Genomic DNA, 27,702 nt, shown 5'->3' on the forward strand with positions numbered 1-27,702 from the left:
TGTTTTCTAAATGATTTTTAAAAATAATGTCTTTTCACTTGAAAGTTCTCAGACTACGGATGATATTTGAACAAGAAAGGAATGCTAAAGTCGAGCAGGCTCAACTCTTAAATACCCTGTACCACCCCACAAAAAAGTAATTAAATTAATTAATTAATTTAATTTAATTAATTAACTAAATTAATTTAATTAATTAACTAAATATTAACTAATTAAATATAAAATATTCCATGCATGCATACATACATTTACATTTCCACCAGAATCGCGCCTTATGCGTGTTTGTGTACTTGCACATATGTATGTATGTGTGCATTGGGCCTGGTTATATGGCTATAACTTTCTTTCCGATCATTCTATCATAATGAAACTTGGTATACGGATATATAATTACTAACTGGATGTGTCTACCAAATTTTAGTTCAAAACTCCAAGAATTACGGGAGTTATAGAAAATCGTTAATAGGGGGAGAGTGGGGGGGTGGATCAGAAAAAATGAACAAACTCGTCCTTTCTCGGTCTCAGGAGAATCTGTATACCAAGTTTGGTTATTCTAGCTCTTATACTTTCGGAGATCCTTGCGTTCATACAGACAGACAGACGGACAGACGGACAGACAGACGGACAGACGGACAGACAGACGGACAGACGGACATGGCTATATCGACTCGGCTTGTCATGCTGATCAAGAATATATATACTTTGTGGGGTCTACCAAGCCTCCTTCTGTGTGTTCCATGTGCACTCGCACAAAACTAATATACCCTTGTACCCTTTGGGTACAGGGTATAAAAATAGTGGAATGGGATTAAAAGTTGCACTTATTTTGGAATCAAAAAAGCAGCATAACAATTATTGTCCCATTACAGCAGATAGTGGTTCTTATTTAAGTTAATAATTTTATTCGAGAAGTGCCAAATTAAAAGGCGGTTAAGTAGTTAAATACAAACAAAATGTTCGAAAAGGTAATTGATGCGTCCGTATAACAAATTGAGAAAGTTTAAAGAAATGTCATTCTTCTATTGCACATATTTTAATAAATTTCTTACGAATAATACAATACCTTAACAATTAAGAATTTCAAAACAAAACGAACAGAATTGTACTTAGAACCTAGTAAAAGGCGAAATTCGTGCCGGCCCGTTTATAAAATAATGACCCTTTTCTCCGCTATAGTCATTCAACTAAAATAAACTTCAATCAGTTATTATAGTAGAACGTTTTTGGAAAGTTGTCGATTATGTAAAGCCAAATACAAACAAAAATCATAAAAAAATGGTTGCCGATACCGAAATGAGCAAAAATTCAAAAATTTATTTGAGTAAGGGATTGGCCCTATGGTAGATATATTTTATAATTACCATGTTCAATGGTTTGTAATAAACCTGCATTGTCTATAGAAAGGAACTTAGGATACGCTTTAAAATGTTCATGCGGCCAGGCAGACAGACTTGTCTCTTTCAATTCAGCAAAAATAAATAAATAGAGAATAATTTAAGAATAAAGCATACTGTGCAGTAATTCCTGTCAACAACAATAGCCGAAAAAACTAGCGGATAACGAGGCCACTCGATTGAAAACCGTAAAATGTTTGTCTTTCTTGAAGTCTTCTCAGCACTTTTGCGTTTGTTTACAGAGTATTCGCATTTATTTATTTTATCAGCTGGATGTTCAATTTGAAGGGGTCATTTTTATTTGCGCACTTAAAGTGAAATCAATTAAAGCAAAACATTGTGCTGAGTTAATTATGGAGCGAGCGTATGAATCTGAAGTCTTTCAGTTACATAACAATACGCACAGGGCTTGGACCAACTCTGTTGCACTAATTGTAAAACACACTTACAGACAGGGAACCTTATAAAAATTATATATGTAACTCAATTTACTAATTGCTATCAAAATAATGAAGTCTACTGCCATTGCCGTTGCTGTTGCCGCAGCCTGCTTGCCTGACTGGTCTGTTGATTGCAACCATCAAGTATCATTCGAGTAATTTTAAGTGCTCTTGCTCTGGCCCAGGCTTAGACTTGAGCAGCTGCCCAGACCAGACACCGCTCTTCTCTGCTCGTTTCATTTGCTCTCCCACACGCTCGTTTGAGTTAACAGTTCGAGTGCGCAACGGATGCGGACATTTTGCTGCAATAAAACCAGCCAACAGACTGTAGGAAAACTTTATTTCTGGCAACACCCATACATACATACATACTTGTACATACATACATACTCGTACATATATTTGCTCATCATGCACGTCTCAGATACAAACTCACACACCAACTCAGTCACAAATAGAGCGAGCGAGTCAAACAAATAAAAGTTCAGCTTGAGCTTCAGTTTGCTTATGCAAGCCAAAGTTCTTCTCTTGCCGCCAACTTCGTGTTCTTGAGGTGTAAGTTCGTTCCTCAATGTGTGCCCCCATGTTTCTAAGTTATCCTTCTTCCTCTTTTTTTTTTTTTTGTTTTGAGTTCCTTGCTTGACTCAGTCCATTTATGTCTTGTTAAGAGTTTTATACGCTTAAGACTGTTTTTAGTTTCTCACAAGTTCGCAGTACCATCCCCTCCAGCGCTCCAGTTGCCGCCGAGTCCTTTTCTTAACTGCACGCTAACTAGACTAAACTTTACTTTGTTTTGTAAGCCTTTAAGTGTTTAAGTCCGGCTTAAGGGGGTATAAGGAAAGCGCATGTTCATGCTGATTAATTTATAGTTTTCAGTCGGTTTTTTTCTAATTAGATATGCTGTACATACATACGTGTGTATTGTGGCGTGGAAAATAAATTCACTGCAATTTAAATAAAATTTTGTTTGTTGGAAATTTAAATATCATTTTTAATTTTCTTAGTTTGAAAGACGTGTTTTTGAGCGCATATTATTTCTGTATTTCCGATTTTACCATGTTTAAAAACACTTTTTTTAAGGAACACTTCTTATTTCACGGATTTTCTATCTATTTTTTTGTGGCGGCATTTGTAGCTTTTTATATGGGGCTTTCTAACAATTTTCTAGCGGGGTTTCTATCTATTTTTAATGGGTTTTGTACCTTTTCTCCAACTACTTATAACTGTTTCTATAAAGCCATTTTCTATCGGATATTCTAGCTATTTATAGCGGGTTTTCAAACCCATTTTCTAGATCGATACCCGAAAGCGAATTAACATTAGCCAACAGTCGCTGATTAATAATTATTAAGGCTCCCCTTACCAAATTACAAATAATTAACTCAATTTAAATCATTCCAAACCATTAAGTTTCACTTCAAGCGCTTCTAGCCCTGGAACGTCATCCTTATTTTTGTAATCCTTCGTCATTTTGATGAACCTATTTTAAAATGCTATTCGACGGGAAAAAACGAAATCAAAATAGATTTTATTATTTTGTTTTATTTAATTTTTAATCATTAAGTAACGAAATTCATATATATCTTTAATTGCTTGGACTTACAAAATTAGAACAAAACAAAGAAGAAAAACCTGTTTTCAATCGCGCATCGTCGTTTTGTCGAAGGATGACGGAGCAGGGAATTGTGAAATTGAAAACATTTATACAAGAATCCAACGAATTAAAAATTATAGGGAATGTACGCAACTATGCCTTAGATTTCAGTGAATTTCTTTTCCATACACTGACTGAATACCAACAACTGAGGAAAAAAGTCACTCTTTACCGAAATAGAAACAGTTTCTTACTCATTCAGCATCTAAATTGAATAAAAAAAACCAGTTATTGATTCAAGGAACTTTTCAGTTATAATGTGATATTATTGTGCAAATAAATTTCGTTGCCTTTGTTAAACATTTGGTATAAGAAATAAGTAATTATTCAAAATCCAAAGGAAGCAATTCATTATTAAGAGCTCTTCAAACTGAAAATAGGCAAGATTTGTCGATTTACGTTTCTCGCTGCCAACGTGTTTTCAATCACCTCAGTTTAAGATATTAGTAATAGAGCACTTAACCGAATGTCGTCCATTTATTTCAATTCCTGCCTTAATTGTATGGCAGTTTTGTCTTCGCCGTTCTCATTGCATTCCCGAATTGTAATTATAATCTCCGGCATTTCCCATTTACATCCGCAAGTGGCTGCTCTTCCATTAATTATTAAAATATTGGCCAAACACTTTCAGGGCCGCAGCAGCTGCCGTCCTTCTTCTCTGAAGCGTACTTGCATACACTTACATTAAATTTAAAGTATTTATCACAATATTTTCGCTTCACTTTGCCGAAAATGTATTTTGTATTGTGCTTGCTTGCCTGCCAGCCTTCGTTCCCTACTTGAAAGCATGCCAACAATTTACAAGCGCAGACAACGACGTACACACACACACATACATACATACACACACACACACTTCCTGGCACTCAGGCGCACTCTCTCACTGGTTGTGTAAAATGTATTGTGTTTCGAGTTGAAATTCGTTACGTTTGCCGCTCTGGCGGTAGCTAACGGTCCAGCGGCGGTGGTGGTGGTGGTGGTGACGGTGGTTACTGCTTTGTGCTGCTTTGTGGTTCGGCAACGTACGTTTGTTGGTATAACTCTTATGTTTGGCTTACACCGTTACAACACCTTCTTGCAAAGAAAATTGTGGGCAACTATTTTAGCTGAGCATTTCATTTCCTCAGGCATCTAAATTGAAAAATTTTCTTCAAAAACCTTCGACAAAATGATATATTCTTGTTAACGATTAAGCAATTCAAAAAAGATAGATAAGCCCTCAGTTTCAATATCGATATGTGTTTCAAATAGTTTCCTGTTCGCGCTACTTAAAATGCACTTTCAAATCAAATACGAGTGTTTTCTAACATCCACATTCAACACTCGTTTTAGGGTTAAGTAAGATTACAAATGTGTTTTTGCTGGCGATTGAGCTTTTTCGAAAACTGACCCGTACGATGCAAGGTTATTATGTCAAAAGACTAACAAGAACTGCCAACTTTGCAGAAAGTGGCACACCATTTAGAATTAGATTCTCAAGAAAATTAAAACAAAGTGCACTAAGTCGCACAAAATTATTAAGTCACAGAATCGCTTTTGCTGTAATGTAGTAAGTTAATATATAAATCTTTATAGGTATATATGTCGCTTAAAATATGTCTTTTATAGTCCTAAGCTCAAAGGGTAAATGGGTATTCGGACATACATACAGTATGTACAGGTATGTTTAGCAATATTAATCTGTCTGTCTGTATGAACGGCCAGATCTCGAAAAGTATTAGAACTAGTATCACAAAACTTGGTACTAATATACTACAAGTATAACGCTCAGAATAAGTTGAGAGTAAGAAACTATCTTTGCCAGAAAACAAAAAAATCTCTTTTGCATCGTTGCATTTTTTAAAAAGTTATAAAAAACTTGTGTCATTTATAATTGGATTGATGATTTATTTCGCCGTTTTCCATTAATATGACTTTAAAGCTTGTATAAAAATAATGCATTCCGTATTGAATTCGCAGTTGAAATTAAAAACAGTACAATATATGTTTAATATTGATAGGATAATATAATAAAGGATTTTTTTAACTGTGTAATATTGTAGGTGTTTTCTTTTTTCCCTTTTTCGTACGCTTGCCCAAGTGCATACAATATTTTGGCACGAGCCTAAGGACTTGTCCTCGCAAAGTAGCTACACAAAGCTACACCCTCCCACAAACTAAGCACAATGCCAAATTTTTGGCGCGCAAATATTGTTCTGTTGAGGCTGGCAAATAAATTTAAGTTGGGGTCAGCACGTGACTTTCGGCAGATGAAGAATAAAAATTGAATAATGTCATCGCTCGCATAAAAGAGAAATTCACTTACCGGAATTAGCGCAGGGTCGAGGGCAGTGCGCCCGTGCACGTATCTGACAACTGTACGCGTCTATTAAAATAAAAAGATTTTCAACCTCAACTGACGCTCAACACGTACAGCCATGGGCAACTCAGGCATACATACATACATAGTAGAGCCAGACAGACCAGACAAGCTGACAAACCTTCTAAAAATGTGTAGCGGCAAAATAGGCGCAAAATTCTACGACGCGTACGTGCAATTATTCAAAGGCAAAGCCTTGCTTTCGCCCGCCATCGTCATCGCCATTATGTTGGTGGGTGCTGAGTATATGGCTCATAACTTTAACACGAGTTGGCAGCTTCGTCTGCAGCCCGGCGACAACTTTGTTAACTTTTGGTGCGACACACAGCCAACAAATCTTTTTATATATTCCATCAGCGTTTAATTTATTGACATAATTTGCGTTGCTACGATTGCGTTTGGGACTCGGTTGTTGTTGTTGTTGTTGTTGCTGCCTGGCATTAGGCTGCATATTAATTTAGCATAAATGGCTCACAGCCATCAACAAATTAGCCTGATTATATGCATGTGCTCTGACATTAAGACGTTGACATGCTCATTGTTCCCTGTTCAATGTTCGCGGCCTTGCACACATCTCGCAACAGATCAACATCAAATTACCCTAATCAAATTGACATTACGCATATTTTAAGTTAATGAGCGCCTGAATTTGGATCAAATTAGCATGTTAGTACAAGTACACAGCTGGGCTTGAGTTTTTATTGACATATAATACAATGAGCATTGGCAACACTTTAAACGCCAATACATGTCAGCCAAATGGTACTTGGATTGGAGAAAGCTTATGCACGAAGTGGGTTTGGAAAGCCGCCGATGGCTGCAAAATTCAAGGGTCTATTGGACCATAGTATCCGGTAGTATCGATATCTAAAGGGAGCTGCAGCAGCTTGTTGTTGATCTACTTTTTTGTTAGTCTATTTCGCTTGTAATTGTTGAGTTTCAGTTGCAATTACTTTTAGTTTTGAACCGTCGAAACGAAATGCAACGGCCCCTTTTCCATGAGAGTTTGAAAAAAAATTCTATTCAACCATGGAAATCCTTTGAAAAATAAACTAGTCGTGATAATACAAATTGGAAGCTTATATATTTTTGAAACATCAAGTTTTTTGCTTGACTCTTGGACGCTGCTTTATTATTTTAGCCTCCGATTTTGTTCATCTAGATTTCAACAATTTTGAAATACTTGTATATACATTTATGTAAGAAACAAATTTTGAAATTTTATCGTTACGATGTCGCAAGGTATATATTAGTTTATGTTAGTTCCACGATTACAAATCTTCATATTTTTTTAGCATGTGTGTTTTTATACCGTGTATATTAGGGTATATGTAACATGCAGAAGGAAGCATCTCCGACCCCATAATGTATATATATTCTGAATCAGCATGACGAGAGAAATCGATCCGTCCGTCCGCCTGTCCGTCCGTCCGTCTGTCTGGATGAACGCAAGGATCTCAGAAACTATAAAAGCTGGAATAACCAAAGCTGGAATAACCAAAGTATCCAGATTCCCCAGGTCCGAGAAAGGACGAGTTTATTTTATTTTTTGAATTACAATTTCACTCCGGTACTACGCCCACAAGCTGCAGCATCAAGTTCGCTCTTCTTCTTCTTCCTTTTACTTCTGCTAGAGGCGCATATACTATAACTCAGTGACGGAAGTTTACTTTGGTACAGGGTATTTCACTGTCGGGCTTGCTCGACTGTAGCGTTCTCTCTTGTTAATTTTAATTGCATTTAAAATCTGTATAATTACACAATTTCATTATTTTTCATTTTATTTTTCCATATTTTTTTGTGCAAAAAAAAAACGGCAACAAATCCTGGCTACGCCCATGGTTGAGCCTGTAACTATATATAAATATATAAATAACAAGCAAATATCAATTTTTAAAAATGCTCATGCTTGAATTCGGTTACAAGTTTTTCGCATATCAGAATATGCGTTTGATGCAAATAAAATTTTATTTAGCAATTTAAAAGCAACAAAACAGTGTTATTTAATTCTCATATTTGTGAATTTTCATCTTTAAAAATAAAAACAAACAATGACCAGAACAAAAGGAATAACAACAGCAATAATAGTGGCATAAATAAGGCAGACCCTGACAGGCACGAATGCCGCTTATCTATGTACATAAGTTATGAGTAAGCACGAGCGCATCACGAGCTTCACGACGAGCTCAACGAACGACGCGGACATTGCTCAATGTCACGCCGGCTTACCAAACAAGCCAACAAGCGAACAAGCCAGTAAGCCAACAAACCAAGACGCCCAGCACCAGAAGCCGGGCCCAGCCCCTTCCGGTCATGGCTGGCCAGCCACACGTCAATTTTAAGTACATTTCACGGAGCATAAAAAGGGCGGCAAGCAACATTTTGCATATTTAAATGGGACAGCATAGTAAAATAAAATGTAAACTTGCAAAAGGGAATACATTAACACATATTTACAATTAAGTATGGCAACACATGCAACGCACAGACACTTATACACTCCCACTTATACATTCCCATACACACACAGATGGGCAGAAAGTCCCAAATGCACTTACGAGCTTTAAGACAGGCAGTCACTCACTTCTGGGGCACGCTGAGTGAGGCCGGTGGGTGGCTTGTGGGTGTGTGTGGTGTGTGGCATATAAAATTTAACAGCCGATGTGTGTGTGTGCGAGTGCATTTCAGAAGTCTGCAGGATGCGTACCATAATGCCGAGCAAGCCGAGTGACCACACAACGAGAGAACTAAGCCAGCTAGCTGACCAATGAGCCGTGACCACGTGCCAAAGCTGCACCAAGTGTGCATGCAGTATGGGTTACAAAACACTTTGAAGAGTTAAGGGAATCTGTTAGATTTCTAAACGAGACAGAATACACACTTTAGTCTGAACACCTTAAACATTCCATGCGAAGCGCATGTTAAACACATATTGAGACTTCGAGTCCTTAGATAGCCCAATGCGTAAAAAAATATATTTAATGTAGAAAAATCTCAAACATTCTGATTATTTTTCTTGAAATTCCCATCATTTGAAGCACAGATGAACAAAACTAAAGCAAATAGTATTCCAACTCCCTGAACAAACATTGGAAATAAACTCCATTCAAATAGAACATTTCATTATAAATTTCATGATGTAGATAGAGGGTATTGCATAGCCACTGTGCCATCACACATTTTTATGCTCTTTGTGGCTGTTCTGAGACGCAGCAAGGCGTTAAGAATGCAACAAGGAATTTGGTTCGACCTACCAAACCAGCCAGGCATATCTGCCCCGTTGTGGCCTCAGGGCTTATGCTAAAAATGTTTGCCATGCGACTGGGCAGGATGCACTGACTGCTTAATTTTCTCTTTCAAGACACCCATGTGCACGCCTTGTTAATTTTTTATGGCTCAAGAATTATGGCAACCGCCAAAGTGCTTTATGCATTCGCTTAACGCCTCATCTGCTAGCGCCACACTAAATGCCTTGGCATGGAAAAAGGCTTTAATTCTACAAATGGGCTGGCTGGCACAGACTCCAACTGCGGACCACAAGTGCTGCATTTAAAAAATTGTTGGCAGGAAAACAAATTCAATTAATTCCGAAGCCAAAAGTCTCCATTTTTGTCGCCCTCCATCTTTGTCGGATGTGTGGGATGATTTTCATGAAATCATGGAAATGTGATATCGTCAACATTCCACAACCACATGCTGAGTGGCAATGTAACTGGTTGTGTGTGTAGATTGCTAGTTAGTTGACCAGACTGAGTCATTGGCTTTGCCCATCTCCGGTCAGCCTCGGGCCACTATCGATTGGCCATTGCTGTTGGCCACAAAAGTTTGTTTACCGTTACTTGGACATTTTGCAATCAGCAAAAGCAAAACTTTGGCACCATATTTATGTCCTGCACTCTGCATATATACACAGGACACACACATACCACAACACGTATGAGTTAGTTAGCACTTCTAATGCATTTCTGACCTCAATATTCGTCTCTCTGCTCGACTCTTTGAAGTCGGCATACGAATGTTTTATTGGTTATTAGACAGGGTATGTAACACTCACACTTAATCTGTTCAGCTGTTTGAAGGTACGAACCCATATAGCTCAGAAACTATACGAATTAGAGGCCCCGAATATTGTGTCAGCAGTTCTCCGTGATATTTAAATTTTGTATAAGCATAATATCCCTTTCTTGCAATAACAAATGTATTTATTAGACATATTTGTCATTTTATTCGTTTTTTTCTATTTAGGCATTATTAGCTTATACGCATTATAAAATTCATTATAAAATTATGGACATACGATAAAATAAAGTAAATAAAAATATAAAATAAATCTATGTTATTCCTAAACTATATAGCTAGTCAGTTTTTGTACTATGAATATTTAACAACAATGGTTCACGTAGAGGGTAACTCGGAGCCATTGCTTTACTTTATTTCATTTTGTAGCTATTTTTTGACTGCTTCTTTGCGAGAAAAGAGGACGAGGAAGCAAGAGAAAATGTAATCTCGCAAGCACATGGTGTGGCCAAATCTGCATTCTCTGACAATAATTTTGTAAATATCATTTACAATAAATTACAAAGCTATTGAAGTGCATTGCTTTTCCCTAGGTCTGTGGGTTGCACAGCTGCCACTGCTACTGCTGTTGCTCTGCGGGCAAACAAGCATCTGTGGTGCAATTTATCAAGTTGTGCTGTTATTAAAGTGGCATTATTTGTACTTTCATATAACCCATCAATACCTGTTTAATACCTTGCCTGTCAGATCTGTTTACTCGCCAGCTATGTGCACGGCCATCGCATTCATTCTCTATTAACTCGCTGCATACTTATTTTTTATGCACTTCTGCTACTCCCTCTGCAGCAAATTCAATTTACCATTGACAGTTCAGTTTGATTGATGGGAATTTGTAATAAGAAGCAAAGTCTATTGCTCTCTTTTCTCTGTACGAGGTGGTTCGGCAAACGTTTCAATTAGTAATTTTAATCAGGCACAAATTGAAGAGCAGCCTGTCTTGGGAAATAATTTGCTTCAAATGAGCAAAATGCACACGCAATTTGTGTAAAATATTCTTTGTTGGCTTTCAATATTATGCGTTTGTTTTTGTTTGCACGCGGAAATTGAGCGGGCGGTTCTATTTAGGTCACACAAACAAACAAACAAACAAATAAACAAACAACCAAATTGAGTGAAATCTATGTCAGCTAATGGCAAATAGTGGGCGGTAGGCGGTACGAGTACGTGCACATATAAATTTTTGGCAAATATCAAAGATTGTTTTTATTGCCTGATGATATTAGCATTTGATATATTTGCATGCAATGCCATCAACTTTTTGTGGTTATTTGTTTGTGGCTCATTGCACGAGAATGACTTTCGATTGACAGTTTTGCAAATAGTCCACAATTCGAATATTTTGATTCACATTGCAGCAGCAGCTCATTTACTGCACAATTGCTGTACCTCGATATTAAAGTTAAAAATGTAGCTCGAATTGCAAATGCCATCGACTTATAATGCACGCATATGTCACCAAAACGAAATTCATTTAAGTTTCCCAAGCTTTCACATTCCACTCGCTCAGGACGTCAGTAACAAAGTTTCCACAGAAATGATTTGCACAAACAAATGCCATTTCAATTTCAAGCCATTAGTGTCGCCGTTTAAAAGTAGCTAGCTAGAGAGAAAAAAGTTTTGTTTTCACGCGTTGGTATTAAGGAAAAAGAGAGGAAAAAATATTACAAAAACCTCGCACAAAAGTATCAGCAAACTTTTTCAGTTTGTCTGCAGCACCGCAATCCCCTCAGAAGCAGCCGGCTTTGGGCAATGGGTGCGCTGATTTGTTTTTTTGCGCAGACCATTTCTCAACTTTTTCCTCTGTTTTCCAGTCTGTTTGTTTGCACAAGAAAAATTAAAGGAAAATAACAGCAGTAATGAAATAGAAATAAACGTACATTGACTTGAAATGGAAACTGTTAAAAATGTTCCCCTTTGTCAAAGTTTGAATATCAATTCTGATGGCAAACATCAATTTGGCTGCCGTTCATCGACCAGAACAAAATACATTGTTAAAAGCCTGATAGCTGTGTATTACACCAGAAAAAATTTGTGTAGCTTACCAAAAGGTTTGAAATACAAAACCACACCTAAAGATTTCATACAAATTAATATTATGCTTCTTTCTGGAATTATATTTTCTTTCAACGGTTTTGCCGATTTTTAAAACTAAAGCCGTAAAGCCTGACCCATATATATTAATAGAAGGGGTAATTGGTATATTCATATTTAACTATTTAAACACTTCTATTTATATACAAAATTGCATTTTTTTTTATAAATTACTCTCACCTGAGAGCGCCCAGTCTTTAAATAATATCATAAGGCAAAGGTTTATTGGAATATTTGAAACACTTATATTTTAAATTAAATTAATTATATTTTTTTAATACATTAGCGTCACTTTAGACCGCCTACATTTGGATCCGCCATCGCCAAAGGATTTATACGTTTTCCATCTTTAAATAATATCATGATTTCAGTGATTGGACGCTATAGAGTAGCAATATTTTTCCGTCAATCCTGTCCGATACGTAGCTATATTAAGCGGTAAACGAGCTCTGTGAAGAGTATTCATTGACTAATTAAGGATATTGATCGACTGTTTTAATTCTTTATATACACCTATACACACTATATTATAATTCAATTAAAAAGTATGGAGCTAAAAAAGAACTACAACCTTTAGCAGGTTTTCAAATATAATAACAATATAAAATTTAAGAGCATTCAAGTGTTTTGCAAAATTGTAAATAATTAAAAACCCGAGAATTTTCTGTAATGTTTTTGCTATAAATTGTTATATTTTTAATCTTCCGCGAAAATTGCCCTCAATTAGGTAACCTTTAAATTTACATAACAGAGCGCCCTGTTAGGTATGCAACGTTTTTTTTAGTTTTTCCCTGAGGTGCTTTAATTAAATTAAAATATCTATTTATGGAATAGTTTTGTGTGTGTGTTGCATACAAAAAGTTGCAAACACAAAAATATGACTAACGAGGCTTAGAAGTGCTGCCCACGCAAAACGCACGCACTGCACACATACACACACACACCAGCACACATACAATGGCTAACTAGCCAACATCAGTAACAACCGCTGCAGCAACAAAAACAACAGCAACAACGGTAAAGTGGCTAACTTAAACGTGGCATGGCTGCTGGCTTTGGCTTTTGCGTTGGCAGCAGTCGGTCATGTGGGTCAAGTGGGTCGCTTGGTCAAGTACTGTTGGTGGTCGCTCGGTGGGCGGTCGGTCTGTGTGTTCTTCGGCTGGTCCGCTGGTCGGCTGGTCGCCTGGTCTGGTTGATTTTAACTGGTTTTTAATGAAAGTTTTCAGCCGCTTTAATGCTACTTGTTGTTGCTAATTGTGTTATAAACCCACGTCCGTTCCCACCCGCCTGCCGCCCGCTCTGACACATTTCTAATGCTTCGGCTAAACCTAGCATTAAGCATTAAATCCAAAAAGTAAAAGTTTTACAAAAATGAACTTTTCATATTAAGAGCATAGCTGCCGCAATAAAAGAATGGGAATAATAGTTACATACATTCAATATGCACAATGAAAATGCGAACTAACAAATCCTGAACAAATGAGACGAACCATTTTCGTGTTTTGGCCTTGGCTTTATCTATACACTATTTTCCATTTTAATATCCACTCTATTTATTCCGTTATGTCCACCGTTCTGCATTGCTTGCAGCTGCTGTGTACTATTTCGTTTTCAGAATTTTTCTTTTGCATTGTTGTTCATTGCAAATTTCATTTTTCATAGCGCACTTTTTGCGCCACTTTTTCAGTTGATTTCCTGCCCCTGCTTCCTGATCGGAATTTTGTATTTCCGTTATGTCCATTACAGTTTAAATGCGAGTGTATGCGCGCTTTGTTATCCTCTGTACTTGACTTGACTTTCATTTATTTATGTTCTTCTGGGAAATTCCTCCAATGAGAAGAAGAAGTAGTTAAAGCTTTTTTTTTTTGTATTAAGAGTTAATATTTTGCCGGGCAGTGCATTCTAAACAAGCGTTGTTTTTGTTAACTCAAGGTTGACATCTTTTTCTGTTCAGAACTCAGATAAAGCACAGATAAAAAAACAAATTATAAGCCAAGCTAACGTATTTAGTTGATTTTTAGCTTAATTTCAGCTTCAATTCCATTTAATTGATAAATTGTTCTGGCTTAAATTAGTACTAGATAACTTTTAAGTTATTACGCTAATCATTGCACATTTATTTCCAATTATTTCCAAATTTAATTAGGTTTTATTTAACGTTGAACAATTATTAATTTTTGTTTGCTTTAATTTTTTCCTTTTTTCAATATTTTCCTTAACCTAAATTTATTATTAGTCTTAATTAATTGTTAATTACAATTTTAATTTAGTTTCATTGGACGTTTAACACTGAAATTATTAATTTTTGTTAGTTTTTTCCCCCTTTTTTAATATTTTTTCGTTATTCGTTATTTCGTCCTTTTTTCTTATTTTATATTAATAATTTTATTTTATATTTTTTGAAGTTGTTCCATGTATGTGTCCTACTACTTGAGTGTACGATTTGTATAGTTACACATAGAATTTGGGTTTTACGTCTAAAGTGCGTTTCGCTGGTAATTGTCTTGACGAGAGGCAAATATGAAGAAATGACTTATCTTATGGACATATCTTATGGAAACTAAATTCTTGATGTTCTTTTAATTTTAAAAGTTATACAACTCTTGCAACTACATATGTATGTATATCCGATCTACTATTTCATTAGATATTGCAATAGATTACGTCAACTTGAGAACAGATTCAATTTGTAGCGGTAGTGATATTTCTTTGGTAGGTCGGTTATTCCATTCAAAAACCGCAGGATAATCAAACAGACTTTGGGAAATCTATGCAAACAAAAATTTGTGTGACTTAAAACAAAACTATATCGCATTAATAAGTGTTACGCTGTTTTGCCTTTCTTATATTTTTATACATTTCGGTTGAAATTAATATTCTCTGCAACTAATCTCGCCGCAAGCATTTCACTCCATCTGCCCCTGTATTCACTTGAATTTTTGTTAGGAAGGGGGGAGGGAGGAATGCCGCAGAATTTGTAACTGCTGCAGAAGTTGTCGCTCGCCAGACGCTCACTGATTTTAATTAACATTTCTGATTTTGCGGCCTACCGCTTTGGCATAGTCTCTGTGTGTGTGCGGCTGTTTGTCTGCCTCTTTATCACCACAGGTGACACAACAAGCCTTAATGTATATGTATGTATATGTGTGTGTGCGTTGTCACTGTTTGTGGCCTAATTGAATTGCTACTTGTTTAATTAGGTGCGCAAGTTTTTGTGATTAAGTTTGTGTAGACATTTAATGCGTTAATACAAGTTAATTAAATTATTATATGCTTGCACGTTTCATTGCAGACTAATATTCGAGTGAGCGGCTTAATAAACTTTAAATAGGGTAAGTTATACGCTTCACATATCACATATAGTACAAAAACTGTTTTGGTGTGCGTTTGGCATCAGCCAAATATTATATCTTTCATATCATGTGCAGCTTTCCGGTCCCAACTCGTACTATTTCATTGCCCACAATAGTTGATTGACAGTTGTCGATGGTTCTTTATGGTTTGCGATATCATCAATCATTGCATTTAAGCTGTCTCTCATCGCAATGGTGCATATTTGACTTATGACTGCATTTCAGCGTAGTATGCTCGGCAAATATTCTTCCGGCATACTTTTGTGCGCAACCGAAACGATTTCAAAAAGCAAACATTTGGCTATGAATAAATAATAAAAATGTGCATATGGTTTGTATGTTCATGTACTTATTTTTACTTTAAAGGTTGTATATAAAATAGAGAACAGTGCACATTGATATTAAAAATTTATGACAGCTATAATGTATCAGATATTGAATTTTTCAGGTGAATTATGGCAGTATAAACAATTTATAAGCTTCAAAATATCAGAACCTATTGCTTAAATCGCAGAAGCAAAAGCCTTACAAATAAAAATATTTGCTGGGGTAAAAGTCAAGCTTTTGCTGTCGATATATCTAATCAGACATATGCTTAAGAAATGAAATTACAAGCACAGAGATGGGCATACAAAGTAGTAACGTGGCCAACAGGCAAGTTGTAGTTGTGAGACCTTTTTGTTGCTGTTGTTGTAGCTGCCACCTTACCGGCACACACACGTTCCGACAAACTCGCACGTCACAGCTCCTTCTGCCTAACTGATGAAGATAATGTTGAAAGAAATGAAGATAAAACTGCGCCAGGGAATTTCTCGCACAAACACTCGCAGATACACACACACAGACACCCACACACACCCACACAGACGCAACTGTGAAATGCTTGAAATGAATGGCATCGTGAAGCACTGGATTCCGAGCGTTCGGCAGCAGTGCCCAAGGAGCAGGAGAAATTATGAAAAGAAAATTTCACGCATATGCATAAGGAAACGAGCTAAATGAGTATGAGTGTGTGCCCGTGTGTGTATATGTGTGTCTGCTGAACTCCGTAATTAATTTGATTTCATTCATTAAAGTCAGGGAAATGTAAAGGCAGCAATGAAAAAGGACAAGACACTTTCTCGACAAGCAGTTAAATGAAATGAGAAGCAGCAGATAAAAAAAAAAATTTGCAACATTAATATTTGTATTCAAGCCGAAGCTTAAAGTCGAAAAACTGTTAGTATGTACAAATGTAGATATTGGTGCAAGTGTGTGGGTGTATGTATCTCTATTAAGCCCATTGAACAAACAGAGAAAATGCCAGCTCGTAGTAGTCGTCGGCGGCATTGTTCAGTTCCCCCTCAACGTGTCGACATTGGCAATAAAACGCTCACTTGCATTTGTATTTGTGGACTTTTGCCTCCATTTTGTCTGTGAATGCGAGCTTGTGTGTGTGTGTGTGAGCGAACGAGGTTAAGAGCTTAATGAGTGCTGAGAAGCCGTCTGTAGTTGACATATGACATTTTTATGCGATTCGAGCTACGGACAAACAAGAGTTTGCTATTAATATGTACGAGTATGTTCGTTCCCAGCCTCAAGGTAAATGCTAAGGTTTGCCTTAATTAGTGCAGGGCCGGAGGGATGTTACCCACATTGTTCTTGTTGCTGTTACTTCAGTTGAATGAGTACCAAACATGATATTTAGCCATTTGCCATTTGAATTTTTGGGTCGACATTTTTAGAGGCAAATCATTTAACAGCTATTTATAGGCGACCAGCATGGAAGTGAGTGTGAAGAAGCTTTTGATATTTTCCACCACATGGGACGTGATTTTATTGAGAATTGTACTTTGTTCGTACGATACAAACATACAGAGTTTACACCGTTTTGGTGACTTTTATTTACATAGAATTGATACCTGATCCGTCTTTGATACGAAAATATGATATTCCCTTGATTTCAAATATATCTTTCATACCATATATGACTAAAATATCAATTTATACAACATACACAAGCTCGAACCGAAGCAACTCTGACAATAATCATTGTTCCAATTAAATAGTATGATGTCGATCCAATAGTATTAAAATTTATATTACAAATAATTTCTTGGTCTGTAACGTAAACTTTAATGTTTCAATACCATTTCAGTACATTTTCGAAAATATGAATATTATGAATACTATGAATATTACGAACATTATGAATATTATGAATATTACGAAAGTTATGAAAATTATGAAAATTATGAATATTATGAATATTATGAATATTATGAATATTATGAATATTATGAATATTATGAATATTATGAATATTATGAATATTATGAATATTATGAATATTATGAATATTATGAATATTATGAATATTATGAATATTATGAATATTATGAATATTATGAATATTATGAATATTATGAATATTATGAATATTATGAATATTATGAATATTATGAATATTATGAATATTATGAATATTATGAATATTATGAATATTATGAATATTATGAATATTATGAATATTATGAATATTATGAATATTATGAATATTATGAATATTATGAATATTATGAATATTATGAATATTATAAATATTATGGATATTATGGATATTTTGTTCTAAATATAGAAGAAGGTATCCCAATTACCGACTTCCGTATTACTCTACCAATTGGTCTGCAACCTAGCGTAATATTTTCCGATCTACACAAATCGAATTGGGAATGCCACAGCACACTTGTTTTTAAAGCATTTTAGCATTTCATGTTAATTTTTTTATTTGTTTGTGATAGCAAAACGTTTTTTATTTGCTCATGAAATCTGATAACATAGTAGAATTTCTCTCACTGAAGAGTTGTTTTTTTTGATAGTTCGAATTGCCCCACTTGTCCTCAAGAGGTTAAGCTCTGCGATTATTTTGTATACGAGTATGTTTGTATGTATTCCCTGTTAGTTGAAGTTGCTTTTTGAAGCATAGAAGCGTCACATAGTCGGAAGCAAGTAAGATTTATTTGTTGCATTGTAGTTGATATTGTTGTTGTTTGACAACCATCCACTCTTTTGACAATTAGTCAAAACAAGCCAAAAAGTTATACGAGTACAATTGTTGTTGCAATGGCAACGGCAACGGCAACGTCAGCTAGCGTAACGATAGCAACAACAACATGTGTGCATAGATGTGCACTCACACACTCACTCACACACACACACACACGCACACACACTTAGTAGTGAGTGGCCGAGGGCCATTTTGTTGTGCACTTCAATGTGTCCGCTGCTCACTGTTTGGTATTGTTAACCACTCGTAGCCATTGTTTGTCTCGTTGTTGTTGATTTTGCAAGTTGATGACATTAATTGTTACACTTTTAGTTTTTTGTTCCTTGTTGGAGTTTGCGTTGTGTGTGTGTGTGCTTATTTGTTTGCCAGTCGCGCAACTTTTGTGCGCTTTTCACGCCTCGTTGCTTTACGAATTTCAGCTTACAGTTACAAATTACCGCTGCGCATGCAGATTTGGTTACCTGTGCGCCTTTTGAGCACCTCTTGCCCAACATAACATATCAATTCCGTTTACACGCTCTTGATTTATTAGGTTGACTTGCCGACAGCGTCGCTTACTTCCGCGGGCAGCGGAATAAGCTCGGTTAGGTAGTTTAGAATAGTCTGCATGGTGTGCATTTTAAAAGTTAGAACACACATTACCGGAAATACTAAGTGCTCTTCATATTTAAAAGCAGAAACGAAACATATAAATGTCAAATTAGGGAAAAAAAGATAACCAACTTCACTCAAAAAAGAAACCTAAGGCCTTTGCTCACCTGCTGAGCAACTTTGAGTGAGTAATTAACGAAAAAGGATTCTCAACGTATGCTGCTACAATTACTCGCTCTTAACTCAAGAACTCTACAAAAAAAGGACATACCCTTTCATTAAATTTTAATTAAGAACAAAGTTGTAAAAAAAGGGAAGCAACAACATGTCCTTGCGAAAGAGTGTTCATGAGTCATAAGCACATGCCGCGAACTCTACTGCCTTCAGTTAATGAAAAATATATTGAATAACTTTTACAATTAATGGCAACATTGGTGGTTGTGTGCACAAAACTACATGACAACTAATTAAGTGGCAAGCGAAAAGTCCACAAGTCAATTACACTCTGCGCACATTTCGTTGCACTTGACCAAACAAGTTGACTGACACTGACTAACAACATCAACAACAACAATATCAGCAAAATGCACAAAAACTAACAAAACACAAGCACACACACACACACACACCATATACTTACCCACTCACACACAACATCAACAAGTTCATTAAAAAAGTTAGCAAGGCGCAGACCGACAAGCGGATGTGAGTGTAGGTGGCTAGAACTCAAGCGAACGGAACGAAAGTAACGCTTCACTTGAACTTTGCGAAATTGTTTTTTTTTTAAGCACATGATATGTGTGTGCGTGTGTAGTGAATGGCTCTGTATCTTTGGAATATTTGCAACCAGAAATTACACAAACACACCCACCCGAACGTAAACGAAGCGGTCCATTTGTTTGCGGCCACATAATGGCGTTCACCATTTCAATCGACCTTTCTAAAAAAAAAACACAGCTATAAAATGTGTGATCGGCTTATGGGATCATGGAATACTCTTAGTCGAGTTATGCTGCCATTTCTTTGTAAAGGCTACATTTGTGGGGTGAAAAGGGTGTGTTTGCGGAAGGTAGAAGGATGAATGTCCGACCCCATAAAGTATACTTTATTTTATTAGTCAATCTTGGTATGTAGGCAATACGATTATTTAATTTTTATTTCCACGCCCTCCCAAAACTCCAACCTTGAATTCATCCAAATCGGTTGACTCTATAAAAAATGATACGCAGATTGTTATTAGAAAGAATTGAATCGAGCTAAGGAGTTATAAACCTTTTACTGTGTCTTACAAAACAATGTCATCCTTCATGTTCCTCCGTGGAATACATGAAAACTTTACTGCGTCCTTACTATATTTTTACAATACAAGCCATATTTATACCAACTCTTGATATTAATATTTTAGTTTGGTTCCAATATCTTCATTACCATTTTTATGTGCTACAAACTTACATACCCAAGAAAATATACCCTCACACTTTTCAGTAAATTTGTTAAATGCAATTGCAAAATTTTTTTTGTGACACCAGTGTAGAAGTTACGCCTAAGGATTGAAGTCAAAACACAGAAATTAAAGACCATTTCTTGTTGATTAGTGGCATATTGTATTTTATATTTTATTTTAGTTTGTATTATTGGATGTCTGGATAACTGTCATCTCACGATGTTACAGATTAATCAAAAAGCATCTAAGCCAATATATTCCACATGATGGTGCTTATATACATTCCAGGATATGACTAATCGAATTAGAAATAGACTTAAACTGTTTAACTGACAGTAGGCTGATTATTATAGTCCTTAAATTGAAATATTTTCGGAAAACAAATAGAAAAATGATGTACCATTATCTCACATATCTACCGTTTCATTACTATAGCTATCAAGCAATGACTATCAGTTGAACTCGTGCATGAGCCTTTAAGATATCCGCTGGTCCCTTCTGCATGCTTAAACCCTTTCAATATAGCATTTTACCCTTCGGATAGCAGCAAGTCGAGCGAGTGGCACCACTAAAGGGGTGTTGGACAAAACAACTACGATTACAACTTAAACTAGCAGAAGTACAAAACGGATGTGACGTTGCAACTGAATTTGATTTTGTGCAACTGCCAACTGGGGCTCATGGATCTGGAAGTTGTTGCTATTGCATTTCATGGAATGCATGCATGGGCAGTCAGGCGGAAATGTGTGAGGGCAGGCAGCGAAAGTGAAACCGCTAAAAGTTCACTTGTTGGCCCTTTGTTTCGAGCTCATTCAACGTGTGCGCCACCGCCGCCAATGTAGTGCCTTTGTCCAGCTCAGCCCTTTTCTTTTTGTTTTTTTTTTTTGGCGAGGTAGAACGGAAGTTTGCGGTGGGAAATTTCATTTATGCTGACACTTGACTTGTTTTAGTCGCCCATTTCCCCAATACGCACCCAATGTCCATTGACGGCTTTAATTTGCAGAAAATAAATAATAGAAACAGCCGGTTACCTACTGGCCTTGGCGTTTAGTTTCACGCTGCTGCCTCATGAGCTTCCTACTATAATGTTCGAGTTCTGGCACTTTTTCCCATTTCCGTTTTGGACTGTCATTTGAGGCGACCGAGTGCTGTATGCCCGCCACCCCCCGACGGAAGTTCGATGAATGAACAACGGAAGAGCGGTGAAGAGCGGTGTAGAGCGGAGGAGGCAGTGGCACATACAAGACATACAAGACTGACATTTGACTGTATTGTTGTTGTTATTAGCTTTTTATAGCCATTTTCTTGTTCGCTGTTGTTGCTGCCTGCGTCCTTTTGGCATTGACTACAATTTTCTGGTTTGCTTTTGCTGCTAAATGTGACAATTTAATTGTTTTGTAATTGTTGGGCTTTTGAAGTGGCTCTGATTTATTGACAAATGAAATTAATTGTCAATTCCGAATGTTGTTAGCTTTTAGTGGCAGAAAGACAGAGAGACAGCCTGCAATCACACGTAAGTGCAAAAACGTGTTAAATGCTAGAATATCAGATATTAAAGAGTATTAGATTTTCATCTAACATTCTGCTTCAAAAGCTTTATTATTATTGTTTTAGATAATTTTAGAACTCACGAACAAGTGTTTTATTTAGATTATTCAAGTAAGTTCTGTGTTCATCTCACTAGGATGATTAGATATTTATAAAAGTATTAGAAATTAAAGAGTCTTAGTTTTCCATCTAACATTCATTTTTATAAGCTTTATTATATTTTTTTAGATAATCGTAGCACACAAGAACAAGTGTTTTAGTTGCTCTACATACATTTTATGGGAGACTATTCAAGTAAGTTATGTTTTCATCTTTATCCTGCAGATTAAATTTCGCTTTGAATATTCGTGGAGCTTACTAGGCTGCCCTAAAATTTGGCTTACCATAAATTTTGTGCACCGCCAACATGCATGTGCAACATTTTACAACTAGGCTAACTTTTAGGCGCAAGAGCACAGTCGGCAGCCGGTAAACAGACGCATAAGTAGCAGAAAAACTTTCGTAAAAGATTGCTGTGCGTGAAATTGCCGTACTTTAAAGTGATATATACGATATGTACGCAATGTTGGCTGGCGGGCACCAGAGTTCATTCTGCTCCAACTGCACTTCGTGCCGGGCTTATGTTGCTGAAATTAAGTTTGCAAAACTGATTAAGTCTCGGCATGATTTTGCTCTGTTTTGTGCTATGCAAGCAAGATAATTGAATTTTCAAGACAGCGCGCACACTGGCATCCAATAAAAATGGCCCCCCATGCCCCCCAACACTAGTTAATGACGACGGCTTGTACTATAGCGGCCTTTCACTTAACATAGCACTAAAGGAAGTACACGTATATTACACTTGCTGCATTTGCACAAGCAATTTAAGTGCATCGTTATAAATAGTGCAGGAAAATCTCTGCAGCAGGTTGCCCGAACTTGACCTTGTTTGCCAACCCAACGATGTGTTAATAAATCTTAAAGCGCCCACATGCATGTGCCACACAATGCCGGCACAACGCAACATCTGTTCATGTGTGGGGCAATCGCACCGCACATCAACAATAAAGAGAGCAGAATGCGCATCATAGAAACAGACATCAAGCTTTCCTCCCTGCTGCACCTCCCTCTGCTGTATATCCATTTGATTGTTTGTCAGTCTTACGTTTAAAATGTTTGCGGTGGCATCAACAGCTGTTATCGTCATCGTTGTCATAGCTGCCACCGCGGCAGCGCACAGTGTGCCAGAAGCTAAGAAAATGTGGAACAGAATGTGTTTTAAAGTTTTTAAGTCCATTTGAAACTGTTTACATTTCTTAGAAAGTCTACCAGCGATAGTCGATTAACTTATAACATTGATTAAAAGTTGTACAAATCCAATATTGGTGCTGCAGATACAGCTATATAGATATAACAAGAGAGAACGCTACAGTCGAGCAAGCCTGACAGTCAAAGACCCTGTACCCAGACAAACTTCCGACACTGAGATATTTGCGCCTCAAGTTAAAACAAAAAGAAGAAGAAGAAGAACGAACTTGTTTGCTCCAGTTTGTGGGCGTAGTATAACATTACTTAGAATTGACCGATTTGGATGCAAATTGAAACAAAAGTAGATAATTGTATATTAATTACGTGTGAATATACCAAGTTTGGTTAATGTGCGAAATGCAGGCGTTCATCCAGATGGATAGACAGATGGACACGCCTAGATCGATTCGTCTTGTCGTTGTGAATAAGAATATATTTATCTTCTCCTTCTGCCTGTTACTTTGCACACACCTTATACTTATACCCTTTTTACCCTACAGGTACAGGCTATAAAAACTATCGGTAATCTGAGACAGACGTTGTGGTAAAAAAAAAAATACAGTATCTTTATTCCAAAATGAAGAATAAAAGTAGTTGTAATCTTAATTAGATGAGCTGTATCTGCATACTTTGATATAGAAAACTTTTAAATATTATATTATAGGAGATTAGAGGATATTATAGGATATTATAGGAGATTATAGGAGAGGAGAGGATATTATAGGAGATTAGAGGAGATTATATTATATTAGATTATATTATATTTTTATCTTCTATTATATTATTATATTAGATTATATTATATTCTATTATATTATATTATATTATATTATATTATATTATATTATATTATTATATTATATTATATTATATTATATTATATTATATTATATTATATTTATAATTTTGTAACGCATATACTTAATTCACTTGTTTTGAAATATTTACTTAATAAAATATCTACATACTATATACAATGAGGGGTCAGCGATGTCCTGTTTTGTTTCATGAGATTGTTTTATTCTCAGTAACAGGATTCAAAAAAATTAAGTTTGATCGGGGGTTGATTGATTAGCTATCTTTACTTAATTTATCTTTACTTAATTTATGGCAACAATTCTCTAAGCAATGAAAGAAATATGAAAATAAAAAACTAATAAAGGAAAGCAATAGTTTCTTTATTCAATATTAATTGGAGAGCTTGTAAGTTGCCGAAATTCAAAAAATATGTAGCTTCGAAGCACTGTGCATTACTGTTCAGCATCAGTGTTGCGCCTGCTTGTCGCTCGCGCTGTGCTTCAAGCTGTTGTCACACCATTTAGACTTGTGCTTTAGTTTTAGTGCAAGCCATTTGTTTATCTAGAACCCGCGCCCTGGGCAGGCAAACACAAACAAGCCACGCCCACCAACAACAGCCCACACTGCTCTGACTGCGCTAATTCTGACATTGGCCATGTTGGCCGCATTGGCGCGCTGATAAATAGCTCGGCGACCGCACAACAAATTCATACACACAATACAAAGCCGCAGCATTCCTTCATTTTTTGTATGTGCATGTGTCGGTCGCACTTCTGTCATTTAAATTTATGATTTTCATAAATTTTAAACTTGTCCAGGCGCGCACAGTAAACCCACCAAGGAAGCCTTTTGGCGCTTTAAACATTCACGTGGATTCCAGTACAGTGACACTTGAGATAGTTAGTCTGAATGGGTAAAGGATTTTGTTGCCTTAAATATCAGCAGTAATTAAAAATGTAAAAACTTAAGAAAACTATCTATGCAGCTTTATTGGACAACATCCACAGAAGCTTTTCATAACCCTGTCAAAACATTAGTTAGCTAAAGGAGTTTTAAGTCGTTTTGTTTTCCATCCATCTTCTAAAATTGATTTGTAACAACACTTGTTATTAGTAGATATATTATATTTAGAATATGAATTAAAACTAAGCCTACAAAATTAGTTTGTTGCTGACATAAGTGAAAATTATTATTAAGTGGAGTAGCATCAGAAAGTGAAACGTTAAGTATTGGTTGAAAACCATTTCATGTATCAGCCTGGCAGGTTTAACTATATTTCCTATATTTTGCCAATTTACTCATATATGTATGGTTTTTTTGAACCGACTTGCCTATAGATGTGTCTACGTCTGTGGTTTGAGCTTTTCGCAACTTTCGTGCCCTGTTTGCGTTTCACTTTTGCGGCAAATTCAATGTGACGCGTGTGCCATTGAAGTAGACGTATAGTCAAGGTAATGGCGCCGAGTGGGACTCACGTCACTACCTCTGGTGCCCTTTGCTACCTTGCAGTTATTTACATGACACTCGAGCGCCAAAGTTACGTGAGTGACGCACTTGGCCTTGCTTTAAGCAAAGTGGGCATGGCTATCTACACATGTACGATATACATACGATTATACTACTATAGTAGTACTCGAATGTGTGTGTGTACAAAGTTTTATTTAATTTAAAAGTTTCTCATATAAATTAATAATTGTTGGTACTTGATTTCTTCTACTTGCAGCACAAACTGTAACCATAGCAAAGGTGAGTGTCATCCACAATTTATGATGAAATAACATAAGCCATAGATGTATATACATAGTGTACATCGTTTATGGTTGCCATAGGTTGTTCGGGTTGTATGCTTAACTAACTTTGGGCGAGTGCACGGTGGGCCATAATTAGCAAACATTGCAAATATTTTCGATTCATGAAAGAAAGATAATTAAAACAATAATTATAAGTATTTCATTATTTTAGTAAATATCACTTGAGTCTTTTTTAACTTCTCTTTTACATTAAAAGTCGAGAAATAAGTTACGAAAATTATAGATGTCTGAGAAAGGGCCTTATTGGTGAAGAAATTCTCTCACAGATTTTAAACTAAACACCTAAAACTGTTTTTTGTGACTTCATTAACAGATCATTTTTACCGAATTTATGAAATTGTTATGAGAGTTATTTGCTGTTCCATTACATATTTGTAACACCTACCTAAGTTAGTAAGTAGTAAATATATCCTTATTAGCGAAGTCAGTATTTACTGGTAGCTAGCTGCAGATTACAGAAGTTTCTATTTACCGGTAAAGATATCTTCTTAGTCGTCGAGATGCTTTAAAATTGTAAAGAAAATATGCAACTATAGTTTAGTTTGAGTATAAATTAGAGGTGAGGCTAAATGTTGACTGCCTAACTTTGAAATAAACGACTTCTTATTTATTACACTAAAAACCAAAACTAACACATCTTGCCAATCTATTCCACTGTTGCTTGCATGGCCATTAAATCATTACAGCTGGTTATGTGTGTGTAACTGTTTTTTATTTTATTTAACTGCAAACTAAAAGTGATTCATGTTAGTGCGACATTGCTATTGCTTTTTAAATATTTGAATGAATTATGGGTAATAACTGTGTAACTGCCAACTGCTTCGTAATCGTTGTTCTCTGGTTTTTATGGGAACGTTCTCTTCCTCAATTTGAAGACTTGAGTGAAACATTTTGTTAGGGCCTATGTTCCCTTGCCTTAGAAACCATGAACTTTCAGATGATCGGCTTTGGCCAGGCCCGATTTAGTCAGCCACTGGCATATGTTTTCGCGCTGGTCACCCTGAAGCTGAAGCACTTCACCGTATTGGGGATGATCGATCACGGTGCCGTTGCAGGCAAACTCCTTCTTACATGAGCGCACAATCTTCTTCAGATCGTATTCGGCTGAGAGGCCTTGGACGGTGGTCAGAGTTTTGCGGCCGTTCCGCTGTTGAATCCTTATATGTACGAGGCCGTCCTGTATGTCATCATCAGGGCCCTTGCTTGCATCAGCAAATGGGTCGCGCACGTTGAGGTTCTGTATGGACATACGAAAAGCCGAAAGTAAGCGTACACTTGTACAATTGAACGAATTAACAAGCAAAAATGCACTCCGATACGCTACTGCTATCGTTTGGGAACTTTTTCTTGTTGAACTACAAAATTTACGAATGGGAGATGTTTTTTTTTTTATTTTTATTTTATTTTTTGACTATTTTTTTCTACAGCATAACCAAAAACTGACACTAAACGTTTGTTAAATGAATGTGCACTGACTTGAAAAATCGACAATGACGCCGTAAAAACAGTTTGCTGTGATTTGTTTGTTTCGATCATAAGCTGTCAATTAATTGTCCGACTAATGGGAACCAAATGTTGTTGAACCTCAGCCAATTAGTTTCAATAGACAAGACCCAGCGATTTTTAAAGCATTCAGGCACAATTATTTTCTAATTTACGAAATTGCTGAATTTTCTTTGGAAGCAGGCGCATAAAACGGTTCATAAAATTTAATAAACGCCACTTCTTGCACCAAAACAGACAGACTACATCCCTCCAGGGGCAAGATGAGCAAGCCCCAAATGCATAAATTCAATTTCGTACAAGAAA

The 27,702-nt window shown here is 36.3% G+C and overlaps 2 protein-coding genes across 2 annotated transcripts in view; one reads left to right on the plus strand and one right to left on the minus strand.

Moving 5' to 3' along the window:
- The window catches only part of LOC115630776 (insulin-like growth factor-binding protein complex acid labile subunit), an 82,171-nt gene that overhangs the window by 8,977 nt on the left and 45,492 nt on the right, over positions 1–27,702 (plus strand). The window contains exons 2-3 of the mRNA XM_030527431.1: positions 15,308–15,347; positions 25,806–25,828. The gene's annotated coding sequence lies outside the window, so the exon portion shown is untranslated. The remainder of the gene's footprint in view (positions 1–15,307; positions 15,348–25,805; positions 25,829–27,702) is intronic.
- On the minus strand, positions 26,584–27,281 carry LOC115630488 (eukaryotic translation initiation factor eIF1-like). Its single transcript, XM_030527072.1, has one exon. It carries the CDS (start codon positions 27,140–27,142, stop codon positions 26,810–26,812), a length of 333 nt encoding a protein of 110 aa, XP_030382932.1. The 5' UTR covers positions 27,143–27,281; the 3' UTR covers positions 26,584–26,809.

The sequence above is a fragment of the Scaptodrosophila lebanonensis genome, unplaced genomic scaffold (genome assembly GCF_003285725.1).
Source record: "Scaptodrosophila lebanonensis strain 11010-0011.00,11010-0021.00 unplaced genomic scaffold, SlebRS2 tig00001410-arrow-pilon, whole genome shotgun sequence".
Classification (NCBI taxonomy): domain Eukaryota; kingdom Metazoa; phylum Arthropoda; class Insecta; order Diptera; family Drosophilidae; genus Scaptodrosophila; species Scaptodrosophila lebanonensis.

Bases quoted from the DNA above. Each gene is read 5' to 3' on its own strand.
- LOC115630488 (XM_030527072.1), bottom strand. From the start codon at position 27,142: ATGTCCATACAGAACCTCAACGTGCGCGACCCATTTGCTGATGCAAGC.